This window comes from Ichthyophthirius multifiliis, assembly GCF_000220395.1.
Source record: "Ichthyophthirius multifiliis unplaced genomic scaffold scaff_1120509251450, whole genome shotgun sequence".
Lineage (NCBI taxonomy): Eukaryota > Ciliophora > Oligohymenophorea > Hymenostomatida > Ichthyophthirius > Ichthyophthirius multifiliis.
In genome coordinates, this window is record NW_004085864.1 from 2,570 (window position 1) to 15,976 (window position 13,407).

General features: G+C 14.7%; 4 protein-coding genes across 4 annotated transcripts in view, besides 26 other annotated features; 3 read left to right on the top strand and 1 right to left on the bottom strand. All coding sequences in view use genetic code 6, as the record gives it.

Annotated features, from left to right (window-relative positions):
* IMG5_206580 (leishmanolysin family protein, putative) overlaps window positions 1–628 on the top strand; it is a gene marked incomplete at both ends in the record, with an annotated part of 1,173 nt that extends 545 nt beyond the window's left edge. The window contains one exon of the mRNA XM_004023702.1: window positions 1–628. This exon is cut by the window's left edge and continues 545 nt beyond it. Coding sequence (XP_004023751.1) covers window positions 1–628 — 628 coding nt within the window.
* Window positions 629–828: 200 nt separating this feature from the next.
* Window positions 829–862: a microsatellite.
* Window positions 863–1,923: 1,061 nt separating this feature from the next.
* Window positions 1,924–1,962: a microsatellite.
* An 815-nt stretch (window positions 1,963–2,777) lies between these two features.
* Window positions 2,778–2,853: a microsatellite.
* Window positions 2,778–2,860: a microsatellite.
* Window positions 2,832–2,865: a microsatellite.
* A 1,029-nt stretch (window positions 2,866–3,894) lies between these two features.
* IMG5_206590 (hypothetical protein) lies at window positions 3,895–4,200 on the bottom strand (the record flags this gene model as incomplete). The annotated part of the gene is made up of 1 exon (XM_004023703.1): window positions 3,895–4,200. The coding sequence occupies one exon, from the start codon at window positions 4,198–4,200 to the stop codon at window positions 3,895–3,897; it is 306 nt and encodes a 101-aa protein (XP_004023752.1).
* A 105-nt stretch (window positions 4,201–4,305) lies between these two features.
* Window positions 4,306–4,443: a microsatellite.
* A 214-nt stretch (window positions 4,444–4,657) lies between these two features.
* Window positions 4,658–4,709: a microsatellite.
* Window positions 4,710–4,748: 39 nt separating this feature from the next.
* Window positions 4,749–4,800: a microsatellite.
* A 114-nt stretch (window positions 4,801–4,914) lies between these two features.
* Window positions 4,915–4,944: a microsatellite.
* A 1,043-nt stretch (window positions 4,945–5,987) lies between these two features.
* Window positions 5,988–6,026: a microsatellite.
* Window positions 5,996–6,033: a microsatellite.
* Window positions 6,034–6,956: 923 nt separating this feature from the next.
* On the top strand, window positions 6,957–7,148 carry IMG5_206700 (hypothetical protein; the record flags this gene model as incomplete). The annotated part of the gene is made up of 1 exon (XM_004023704.1): window positions 6,957–7,148. One exon carries the CDS (start codon window positions 6,957–6,959, stop codon window positions 7,146–7,148), a length of 192 nt encoding a protein of 63 aa, XP_004023753.1.
* A 432-nt stretch (window positions 7,149–7,580) lies between these two features.
* Window positions 7,581–7,619: a microsatellite.
* Window positions 7,620–8,021: 402 nt separating this feature from the next.
* Window positions 8,022–8,080: a microsatellite.
* A 10-nt stretch (window positions 8,081–8,090) lies between these two features.
* Window positions 8,091–8,161: a microsatellite.
* A 73-nt stretch (window positions 8,162–8,234) lies between these two features.
* Window positions 8,235–8,286: a microsatellite.
* Window positions 8,274–8,360: a microsatellite.
* A 208-nt stretch (window positions 8,361–8,568) lies between these two features.
* Window positions 8,569–8,618: a microsatellite.
* Window positions 8,619–9,063: 445 nt separating this feature from the next.
* Window positions 9,064–9,098: a microsatellite.
* A 175-nt stretch (window positions 9,099–9,273) lies between these two features.
* Window positions 9,274–9,326: a microsatellite.
* Window positions 9,327–10,032: 706 nt separating this feature from the next.
* Window positions 10,033–10,080: a microsatellite.
* Window positions 10,081–11,338: 1,258 nt separating this feature from the next.
* Window positions 11,339–11,378: a microsatellite.
* Window position 11,379: 1 nt separating this feature from the next.
* Window positions 11,380–11,441: a microsatellite.
* Window positions 11,401–11,444: a microsatellite.
* Window positions 11,435–11,480: a microsatellite.
* Window positions 11,437–11,478: a microsatellite.
* Window positions 11,481–11,798: 318 nt separating the features above from the next.
* Window positions 11,799–11,884: a microsatellite.
* Window positions 11,885–12,346: 462 nt separating this feature from the next.
* IMG5_206710 (leishmanolysin family protein, putative) lies at window positions 12,347–12,943 on the top strand (the record flags this gene model as incomplete). Its single annotated transcript, XM_004023705.1, has 1 exon — window positions 12,347–12,943. One exon carries the CDS (start codon window positions 12,347–12,349, stop codon window positions 12,941–12,943), a length of 597 nt encoding a protein of 198 aa, XP_004023754.1.
* Between the last annotated feature and the right edge of the window lie 464 nt (window positions 12,944–13,407).

Consider the following 13,407-nt stretch of genomic DNA (forward strand, 5'->3'; position numbering starts at 1 on the left):
GTATGCCTCTTTACATTTAGGAGGCGAAGATTCTATAAATTCTCATTGGCCAAACACAATTCTCCAAAACGAATATATGAATACATCTACATCATCTACTTAGGCCTATTTTAGTGGTTTTACAACGAATCTTTTAAGAGACACAGGTTACTATGCTGAAATAAACGCCTCTATGGAAGAATAAATTTTTATGGAAAAGGAAAAGGCTGCGAATACGTCATGCGCAAATGTGATACTACTTTTAGAGAATATTGTAATCCTGAAACTGACGTTGGAATATGTGACTTTTATCACCATAGTTTTGCTAATTGTAAAGCTGGTTTATATAATGATTCTGATTGTAATAATTTATTTGCCTACAAAGATGGAAAATGCTGGGATATTAATAGTATATATAATAAAGAAGCTTATACAAAATAAAATGGAACTAAATTTGGTACTGATTCGAAATGTTTTAACGGAACCTTATTGGGTAAAAAATATAAAAAAAAAGATAAAATACAGGGCAATTGCTATTAATATGAATGTAGTACAAATGGATAATAACTCACTATATATGTAGGATAAGTAAAATTAATTTCTGTAGTGCCAATGGAATATGCTTAAATAATCAATGTCTTTGTCTTGAAGGATTCTTTGGAGCAGATTACTCGAGTGATAAGCCTATTTGAGTAGAATAAAAATGTTCAAATAAAAATTAAAAAAAAAATTATATATTTTATATATGAATATTTATATAATTTATAAAAAATAAAAATAGTAATATTTTATTTAAAAAAAAAATATAAATTATTAAGATAAGTAAACTTGAACTATAAATTATATATATTAAAAAACTATTTTAAAAAACTATTTATAAAAATAAATATTTTTGTAAATCTTTTCGTTTATTTAAAATTCATTTTTTTTTAAAAAAAAAGGCTATTCAATTTTAATAACTTTATTAATTTAAATAAATTCATATATATATAAATTTGGAAACAGAAATAAAATTAAATATATAAATACATATTTATTTATTTTTATATATATCATTTAAAAGGAAAATAATAAATATATTTATTAAATGCTTTTATTATTATTTAGATTAATCTCTATATGCCTATTAAAAAATATACCAAATCAAAGATCCTTTAAAATTTTAATAAATTCAATAAAGGTAAACAATTTTTCAATTAAAATTTTTTTAAATTTAGAAATTCAGTTCTTCTTTGTTTAATTTTCAAACATAATATTTTCTCATCAATTTATTGTTTAACTAAATTTTTTAAAAAATTATTGATTTATATTAATTTTTGACATATACAACTCTTTTTAATAAAGTTAGTTATAAATTCTTTATCATAACCATCTCTATTGTTTATAAACTAAATTATTTTCACAGAAAGTAATAATTCCTTATTTTATATAAAACAAATAATAGAATATCTACACTAAATTATTTAAAGAATAATTCTGTCATAAAATTTATCAAATTTTTATCATATTTTCCAATAAAAACTTATTAGAATTGAAAACAAGGATTTTTATTTATTTATTTTTCGAAAAAAAATAGAATTTTTTTCTTCCATATTGTTAATGCTTTAGCTTAAATTATATTTTAAATAACTATTTAATTGATTTTTTTAATTAAAAGTTAAAATATATCAAAAATTCCATTTATTATAATAAAAATTATATAATTATTTTTTTATTTATTAAATTAATTTAATTTATTTTTATATTTTTTATTCTAATTTTTTTATTTATAATAAATATCTTTTTAAATATAGTATATATATTTAGTATATTATAGTATTTTTTGTTTGAATAATATTCTAATGGTATCTGTGAAATGTTTAGTTAATTCTAAAAATCGTATTATAATAAAATAATTAAAATAAATTTACATATATTTATTATAATATAAATTATAAAAAAATATTATATTATTTTATTTTTATTTTATTTATACTTTTTATTATAAAAATATTTTTATTCTATAAAATTAATATAAATTATTCAAATGTATATAGATAACATTGTTTTAATATTAATATTTTTTATTTTTATTATTATGTAACAAGTATCGGCAACATTTGTTAAGGCAGTTTAAATTATTTTATTAACTTATTGTAATAAATAATAATTATTGTTAGAATATATTAATGAAATATTAGATTCATTTTTTATTATTTTTTTTACCAAATTAAGGTTTAAAATTATATAAAAGTTATAAATATGATTTGATAAGTTCTAGTAATAAGTATGTTTTTTTTTAAATTAAAAAGGATATGCTTAAATAAAGAAAAAAAAATTATATATTTTGTATGAATTAAATTATTATCAATAATTTATTAATTTATTTTTATTTTTTATAAAATAAAAACAAAATAAAATATATAATCACAATTATTTTTATTAATAAATTAATTTTAGATTATTTTTTTAATATTTAAAAAATTATAATATATTATAAATTAATAAATATATTCTTTTATAATTTAAATTTTTATAAAAAAATATAAATTTTTTATAATATTTAATAAATAACAATAGAAATTAATAAAATATAGTTTTGTAATGTAAATTAAGTTTTAATATTAACTAAATCATTTATCAATTTAAATTATATGTTTATTTGTAAATTATTATTTATTAAAAAAAATTCTAAATTTATAATTTAATATCTTTTATATTTTCATTTTAGATATAATTTACATAATTTTTTATATTTTATATCATAAAATTAAAAAGAATTTATAAATATTAAAAATATATCTTATTTTTATTTTTAAATATAATATATTTATATATATAAAATATATTAAATATATATATATATAAAAATATATATATTTATTTATATATATATTTATATTATTTTCTCACATTTTTTAACTCGATTCTATCTATATTTTTTCTCCTTTTAATTTATTTTTTTTACTACAAATACTTATTATAATATATAATAAGCAAGCAATTAAAATACACAAAATAATAGCTAAAAGTATCCAAAAACCTATATACCAGAACATATTTTGAGTTTATTTAGGCTAATCTTATTTTTTACAATAAGAGTTATAGTCTTTTTATATATATTCTGATAATAATGCTTTAAAATCATTATATTTACATATATCTTATCCGTTGCAAATATTAATATATTTACCATTATATTTAACTTTAATATAATGTTAATCTTCTTAATCATCTTTATATAACTCGAAAGCATAATTTGATGCAAACTCAGGTATTAATTCACATAATTCAGTTTATTATTATTATAATTTATAAGATTAAAGGCATTCTAAACTCGTTTATTTGAAAACCATCATAATAGGATTTAAATTTGTATCATGAGTTGATGCTATAGTTATTTTATGAACGTTTTTATTTTTATTTTAGATTCAAATTCTTGCAAAAGGAATTTGATATACGGAGTTAAAATTAACCTATTTAGTAAAGGAGTGAAATGTGTAACAGCCTTATAATATGCTTAAATATACTTCAAGAGTTCATACTCTTCTTAGGTTATATTGTAATAAATACCTATATATCTTGAAGAAATTACCCAGTCTGTAAAATCATTAATATTATCGATTTAAAAAGTATGACTTATGCCTACTTTTTCTAGCTATTTATATCACTTAATTTTCATATTTTTGGTAAAATTCATTTAACATTCCGATGTTTTCCTAAAGGCTTTCTGCTCTGAGTTTTGTTTTTGAAGGTTTACATATAAATCTAAGAGTATTTTATTCATCAGTATATTATTATATCACATATGGATAAAAGCCTTCAGGTAAAGCAAACTTTAAATTATTATTATAAATAAAATTATTTACTTATTATGCAGGTTATTATTATTAATATAAATGATATGGAGCTTCTTTTAAATCATTATCTAAATTTTCAAAGTAATGTTATACCAGTTCTGAGAGGATATAAGCCAATTAAGAAACTTTATAAACTCTATAAAGTTCTATTTACATTAGAAGAAAATGCATATATACTATTAACATCGTAATTTCCTGGAAGAAATTTTTAATTAGTAACATAATCTTAACGTATAAGAGTGCCTAAATTATACTGTTAAAGCATGCCAACTGATGATAATTATCCTTCTCTTTCTTTATAATAGAGATAATAAGGCTTATCTTTTATTAACTCAGGATAAAGTGAATATCTTGCTCCGTGACGGATAGCTATTTAAACCATTGTAAGATTTAAAGCAGAAAAAGATTTATTTATTGAAATAACAAAAAGTAAACATTTTAGAAAAAATATCATTTTAAATAATTTATTTAAAATTTTGAATTTTGAATATTTATAAATAAATATATATATATAATTGTTAAATAAATAAATATATATATAAATATATATATTTATATATATATATATACATATATATATATATATATTCTATTGATTATATAAATTTATATTTAATATATATATTTAGTACATACTAATTAATTTTTATTTAATTATATAGAAAATATTATATCAATATTTTTCTGATCTCTTATTAAAAAAAATATATATTAGTATTAAAATACTATTTATATTATATTTAATAAAGTTAATTAAATAAAATATATAGATAAAAATAATTTTATTATATATTTTATTATAAAATATTAGTTCTATTTTTTTAAAAAATTATATATGTATAAATAATATAAAATACATATATAATATTAATGATATAAAATAAATAATATGATAAATTAAAGATATTTTGATAATCATAATAATAAATTTTTATTTAATATAATTTTTTTAATAAATATATTTAAATAATTTATTTAATATGTCACGATAATAATTTTAATATGTTATTGTAAATTAATCATAAATATCTTTATATAAATTTAGTATTAATTCAATAGTTTTATTAAATAATATATATAAATATATAAACAATTAATTTTTTTATTATATATTTTTTTTTTATATTCATATTTATTTATAAAAAATTTTAAAATAAATAAGATTTTTAAAAAATAAATACAAAAAGTATATTTACTTATTTAATTTTAAATTATTAATATACAATATTTATTTTTTTCATAAAATAAATAAAACTTAATAATATAATAAATTCAAAAATGCATTTGATATATTCTTTTGTTTAAATAAAATACACAATTTATTATTTTTTTAGATTGAAATTAATTAAAATTTCCTTTTAAATTCGTTACTAATATAAATATTGCTTGATATAATTATTTTTATATTTTAAAATTTATTTTGAAATTCTTTTTATTCTTTTATTAATTTTTAATTTTCTATATAAACGTTATATATATTATAATTTTAGTTTTTATTTTTTATTTATTTTGGGATTTTTTATTTTTAAAAAAATTCTTTAATTCATTTTATGATTTTTTTTTTTACTAATATCCGAAAAATTGATTTTTTTAACCATTATATATTTATTTAAAATAAAAAAGCACACATTTACAAAATTAAAAATTTCTATCTTTTAACATTTTTTGAAAATTTTTATTAAAAAAAATTAAATATATATTATATAATATTTAAATATATTTTTTATATGTCATATTTTAATAATAAATATTATAATAATCATATAAAATAAATTAAATTAAAATATATTATTTATAAGTACTTATGTCAATAATAAAATAAATTTAAATTTGTTAAAGTATTAAAAACTTTAAATTATTTTAAATATTTTTTAATTTATTTCCTAAAAAATTTATAGATCAAAATAAAGTTAAGAATCAAATAATTATCATTTATTTGATTTAGATTTTTAAAAATTATAATAAATTATATATTTATATTTAAAAAATGCATATATATATATATTTATTTATATAAATTTTAATAATTGCATAAATTAAATTTAATCTTAATTTATTTTTATAAAAAAAAAAATTAATTTTATTTAATACTTTTTACAAGTACTCTGCATTTTAAAATTAGATAAAATTGTCTATTTTGAATTAATAAAAATAAGTGAAAATATTTAAACTAAATTATATAAAAATACTAAAATATAATAAATAATAAAAATAACATTTAAATATATTAAATTCTATAATAAAATAATAAGCATTTACTTATATTTATTATATTTTTTTACTCTTACAACTAAAATAAATATTATAATTCACAAATGCAATATAATTAAACTAATTATTTTTTTATTTTTAAAAAAAAAACTTCTGTAAAAATAAAAAATGAATAATATAAATTCAAATATAAATAAAATATTAATTTATACTAAAATTAATTTAATTATTATTATATTATTATAAAAAAATAGATATAAAAAAATTTAAAATTACGCCTACAACAAAACAATTTTTAATATATAACAAAAAAAAGTAAATAAAATAGAAAATAAAAAAAAATATTATAACCTTATTATTAATATTTATATATTTTTAATCTAAAACTCATTAAACAATATGTTTCCACAATAAAATGAAAAAAAATATTAATAAAAATATATCTTACTTGACATGAAATCTTTATATATCCGTAATTTACAAATAAAAGTCCACATAATATTTCAAAACATTACCTTCAAATGCTTAAAATAAAATGTTAACTGCTACTGCAAAAAATCCATATAATTTGCAATCGAATATTTTTTTCTAATTTAATAAAAATAATCCCAAGATCTAAATTATAAATGATATATTGAAATTTTGAATGTAAAGATATTGAAGTTCCTACAATACATGTGACTATAGGAAAAAATTCTGTATAATATAACACAAATGAAGTAGAAGATTTTTAAGCCTAATCATATACGTGTTAATTATACTTGGTGGTGAAGATTCTGAAAATTCTAATTGGTAAAACACAATTTTACAAAACGAATATATGAATACATCATCTATATCATTGACTTAGGCTTATTGTAGTATTGTAGTGGTTTTACAGCCAATATTCTAAGATACACATGTTACTATGAGGAAATAAACGCCTCTATGGAAGAATAAATGTTTTATGGAAAAGGAAAAGGCTGTGAACATGTTATGGGTAAATGTAGAACTTCAACAAGAGAATATTGTAATCCTGATACTGACTAATTATTATGCGATTTTTACCACCATGGATCTTCTAAATGTAGAGTTAGTATATTTGAAGATCAGGGAACCAAATTTGGGATTAATTCATGATCTTTTAATGAAAATTTATTGACTAAAAAAAACATATTTAAAAAAATTATAGGTAGTTGCTATAAATATGAATATAATTATAATGTATAATAATTCACTATATATGTAGGATAAATAAAACTTATTTATAGATAAAATTTAGAAGAAAAAAAAAGTAGAAAATTATAATGGATATATTTTATATTAGGAAAGCATACAAGAGTTTTGTAAGGTTAAAAAAAATATGCATGAATTTCTGTAGTACAAAAGGATATTGCTTAAAAATAAATATCGTTTTAAAAAAGGATTCTTTGAAGAAGATTGCTCTAGTAATAAACAAATTTGATAAAAATAGACATATTTACTTTTCATATTTTATACAAATAATTTATATTTAAAGAATATATATAATTATAATTTTTTATTTAGAAATGAAATGAAATTAAAATAATTAATTTATTTATTATAAAAATTATATTTAAATTATAAAAAAAATGTATATAAATTAAGAATTTTTATTAAAAAATATAAATGAATAAATTTTTAATTATTAATAAATTAAATAAAAAAAAATATAGTTAAACATATTAAATAAAATTAATTTTTTTTTTAAATATCATATTTCAAAATCTATTAAAGTTCTTTTATTTTAACAATAAGAAATATATAGAAATTTATATAATTAAAAAAAAAAATTAAAAATTAAATTTTTATGAAAGTATAATTGATAAAAAAAAAATTATATGATTTGTGTTTTATAATAACTTATTGTTTAGTTTTTTAATATTAAATCTTCAAATCGTTATAAACTTAAAAATTTTAATTTGACATTTTTAAATATATAATAAAATAATTAAAAATTAAATATATATATTTATAAAATTAACTTAAATAATATATAATTTTTGTTTTGTAAAGCATATATGACATTTTTATTTTTTAATTCATATATATATTATATATATATATTGCATAGTTAAAATTTTATCTTTTAATATATTGTAAAGTTAATATTTATATATTTTTAAAATATTATGTTTATAATTTAAATATATAAATTTTATAATAAAATATAAATTATATTATAGTAAATTTTTGTAAATATTTTATATATATATATATATATATATATATATATATATATATATTTATATAATATTTTTTAATTTATTTATTTATATATGTAACAAATTTAATAATACATTTTAATTATTTTTTTTATATTAAAAATTTTATTCGATATTTATAAATAGAAACTATTTCATATATGTGTATATTTTTTTTATTCATTATAATTATTTATTTTAAATTCAATTTTAACAAACTAAATTTTATATGATTGATTTTATATCGACATAAATTAAATATAAAAAACAATCATTAAAATTTAGATTTATAAAATTATATTTCATATAAAAAAACTTTATTAATAATATAATTTTTAAAAAATAAAAAAATTAATAATAATAAAAAAACTATATTAAAATAAAATATCATAAAAGTTAAAATATAATATGAAAACTATAATATAATATTGATGTTAATTTTTAGAATCGGCAAACACAAATGTTTCGATAATTAAATGTAAAAAAATCTATAAAAGTTCATAAATGTTTCTAAATCCAATTAATATTTTTCTTTTTAATAAAAAATATTGTAAGATTAAATCAAATATGAAATATTATTAATATTATTCCAAATGTGGGTTAATTTAAAAGATATAATATATAATTTTAATAACTGAACAATACGTCTGATTTGTTATAGCTTAAAAAAAATATGTCAGGATTTCCGTAATAAAATGCATATGTTCTAAATATTAAACATTTATGATAATGAATTCAATAAAAATAATTAAGATTTAAAATACACTATATATATTTATGAATATTTACTATTATATATAGAAAAAGAAAACTTTTTATTTATTTATTCAAATTATATGTTTTTTTATAATTATATTATTTTTATTATGGTTAAGAATATTAGTTTTTTAATTTTAATATTTTTTTTTGTTAATAATGTTATTATTATTTAACATATTAGACAAAACATTATGATTAAAGGAAGAATTAAAGTGAAATGATAAAGTTAAACAATATTATAGAATTTTAAATTAATAATTAAAGATTTAAATAATTATTAGATAATAATTATATAACAAAAATAATTTAATTAAAATAATATATTTTATAAAAAAGTAAATTATTAACTTATATATGCATATATATTCAAATTTATATATTTAAATATTTATGTAATTAATATTTATTATTTTTTATTAAAAAAAATAATATAAAAAAACTCTCTCTTTTTTTTTTTTTTTTCTAATAAATTAAAAAATAGTAAATAATATTAAAATTATATTTATTTTTTTAATAAAACTAAAGCTAAAACTTTAAAAAATAAAAAATCGTATTTTATTTCATATTAGTTTTTAAAAAATAATATAACTTAAATATATTTAGATATTTAAGTTATTTTATATATAATTTTATTTATATATAAATATAATTACGAAGATATTATATTTTCAGTGAAACTAATGTAATTTGAATATGATGAATAAGAGTGTATCTTTTGAATGTAAAATTTTATAAAAATAATGGTTTCTATACTATATAATTATACTAGATTCGTATATAGTTTTAAAAACTAATTTATTAAAAAATAAATATTAATAAGAAAATACAGAACATAATATTTTGTTTAAAAATTCAAAAAATATATAATTAATTTGCTAAATTCAAAAAAAAATTATTTATATGTATTTTTATTAATTATATATATATATTGAAAGAGCATGTATGTATTTTATTTAATTAATTAAATATTCAGATTGATTATAATTTTGATTATTTTGTGTAGGCTATTTTTTTTTTTTCAGAAATATATTTATTTTAATTTTTTATTAATAAATAAGTTATTTTATTTCTAATTAAAGTTATTTTTAAGTTTTTTATACATTATTTTTAAAAAATAGATATAATTCTTTTTTCTGTAAAAAATATTATATGTATAATTTATAAGATTTAATTGTAAATAATATATATTCTAGGCATATATTATCTATAATAACCCAAAACATGAGTTATATATATCCAAATTACTAATTATATTAAACATTTAATTTAAAAAGGACAATTCCAATCTATATCTTAAAATTAAAATAAATATAGAGATTATCTAAATAAGTAGTAGGTTAAAGAAGATTTAAAATAAGCTAAATTATCATTTTGATTCGCAATAATCATATAGAACATATATTGCTTTTTAATTTTTTTTAAAAAAAACACAATTGAGTAAAAAAATAAAAAAAAATACTCTTTTTATTATTGTATTTTTCAAAAATATATAAAAAAAATAAAAATAACTAACTATGTTAAAGAGTGATATATAAAAATCAAATTTTTAATCCAAATATATGTCTTTATAATAAAATTATATATTTATATATAAGTTATTATTATTTAATTTTGGGCTTTTAAATAATTGATTTATACTGAATAATATTTTTGATTATTAATAATTAATTTATTTATTTAAAATAAAATATATTATATTATATAAAAAATATTTTAATATGCTATTATTAAATGTTATTTTTATATTTCCACATAAAAGAAAGCAAGAGAAAAAAGAAGAAAAGTAATTAAAATAATTAAAAAAAAATATAGATTAAATATTAAACAGATTAATTTATATTGCAAATAATGTTTAATAAAAATTTGCTTTTTATTATAATTATTATTATATATAAATATGAAAACATTTTTATTAGTTTGAATTTAATTAAAACATTTAAAAAAAAAATATATATTTGCCAATTTAGATAATTTTCTATATTATTTATTATAAACATTAATATTTTTAAATTATATTTTAAAAAAAAATTCATAATAAATTTTATTTATAAAATTTTTAAAAAATATGATTTATTTTGTATTTTATAATAAAAAAAATATATATATATATATTTTTTTAATTAATATAACATTAAATTATTTATTATTAATTTAAATAATTTTAATTAAAAACCAAAAAATAAAAATTACATTTTTAAATATATATAATATATAAAATTTATAATAATTATATAAATTTCACATATATTTAATTTCAAATTAGAAGAGTTATTATGATTCATTGAAATTTAAAATATTAAAAAAATAATATATAAATAAAAAAAACTTTTTAAGTAAATAATAATTAAAATTTTTATAAAAAAAAAATTGTTTATATAAAGAAAAAGATAAAATAAATAAATTATAATAAATATATATAAAAATATTTAAAATATATATAAATATATATTTATATTATTATTTATATTTATATTTAATATTAATATATAAAAATAAAAACTATATAATAAATATTTTATAATATAACTATATTTAAAATATATTTTTTTTTTAAATTTTTTTTTTTATTCATTTTTAAATAAAAATAAATCTTTATTTTAACCTTTTTTAAAAATTAATACAAATTAAATAATAGATGTTGAGAATATAAATATATTTATTTACATTACATAAAATATATAAATTTTTTTTAAATAAAAATAAATGTAATATTTTTTTTATTATAACTTTAATATTTTATATACTACTACAAAAAAAATTATTTTATGAAATATTATTTATGATAATCATTAATCTTTTACAAAAAAAAATTTTATTTTTTTAAAATTTAATTATATTTAATAATATTTATTATGATATATAATTTTATTTAAGTTAAAACTATTTATTATACATAAAATAAAAATATTTTTTTATAGAAAATTAAATAATTATCATTATAAATATAATTTAAAATTTTACTATAAACATAAACCTTTATTCAAAATATATTAAATTAAAAATTAACAAATAATAAATAAGTCAATTTAAAAAATGAATAAACTCATTATATCTTTATCAATAATAACCTGTATTTTTAGTTTAAAAGTTCTTAAACACTAATGTGCCCATGACAAAATGTAAAAATTATACAAATCAGAATCAATCACACCTGATATTGAGTCTTAAGATGTCCGTAATCTAATTAAAAAAACCCCTCGTAATATCGTAATCACCTACGATATGACTTATTTCTAATCATTAAATTAAAATTAATCTTATAAAAAAGTAATTAATTATTGCGAGAAAGCGATAAAATTAGCAATTGAATATTTTTCTCGTCTAATAAAAATAATCCCAAGATCTGAATAAAATATGAGAATAAAAAATACTAAATGCGGAATAGTTACTATTCCTCAAAAAGATAAATCTAAAGGATAAAATTCTGATTTACATTTATATATATCATATAAAATTGAAAATGATAAAGAATATTTAGCCTATGCATTATAGTGTTAACATGTAGCAGGCATAGGACCTACTCATGGTTCAATTAACTTCAATTTAGATAAAATGCCAAAGTTCGAATAAAATGCTTTTATTGAATTTGAAGATTTAATGGAAGTAGTTATCCATGAAATAACTCATGTATTAGGTTTTAGTGATCATGATATGTCTAAATGGATATTACCTAAGGGAACTACTCATGCTTTTGTTACAACAAAAATAAAGGAAGTTAATACTGTGTTGCTCAAAACTCCTAACGTTTTGAAGTTTGCTCGAGAATATTTTGGATGTTCTATCTTAGAAGGTATGCCTCTTTAACATTTAGGAGGCGAAGATTCTGTTAAATTCTCATTGGCCAAACACAATTATCCAAAACGAATATATGAATACATCTACATCATCTACTTAGGCCCATTTTAGTGGTTTTACAACGAATCTTCTAAGAGACACAGGTTACTATGCTGAAATAAACGCCTCTATGGAAGAATAAATGTTTATGGAAAAGGAAAAGGCTGTGAATACGTCATGCGCAAATGTGATACTACTTTTAGAGAATATTGTAATCCTGAAACTGACGTTGGAATATGTGACTTTTATCACCATAGTTTTGCTAATTGTAAAGCTGGTTTATATAATGATTCTGATTGTAATAATTTATTTGCCTACAAAGATGGAAAATGCTGGGATATTAATAGTATATATAATAAAGAAGCTTATACAAAATAAAATGGAACTAAATTTGGTACTGATTCGAAATGTTTTAACGGAACCTTATTGGGTAAAAATATAAAAAAAAGATAAAATACAGGGCAATTGCTATTAATATGAATGTAGTACAAATGGATAATAACTCACTATATATGTAGGATAAGTAAAATTAATTTCTGTAGTGCCATGGAATATGCTTAAATAATCAATGTCTTTGTCTT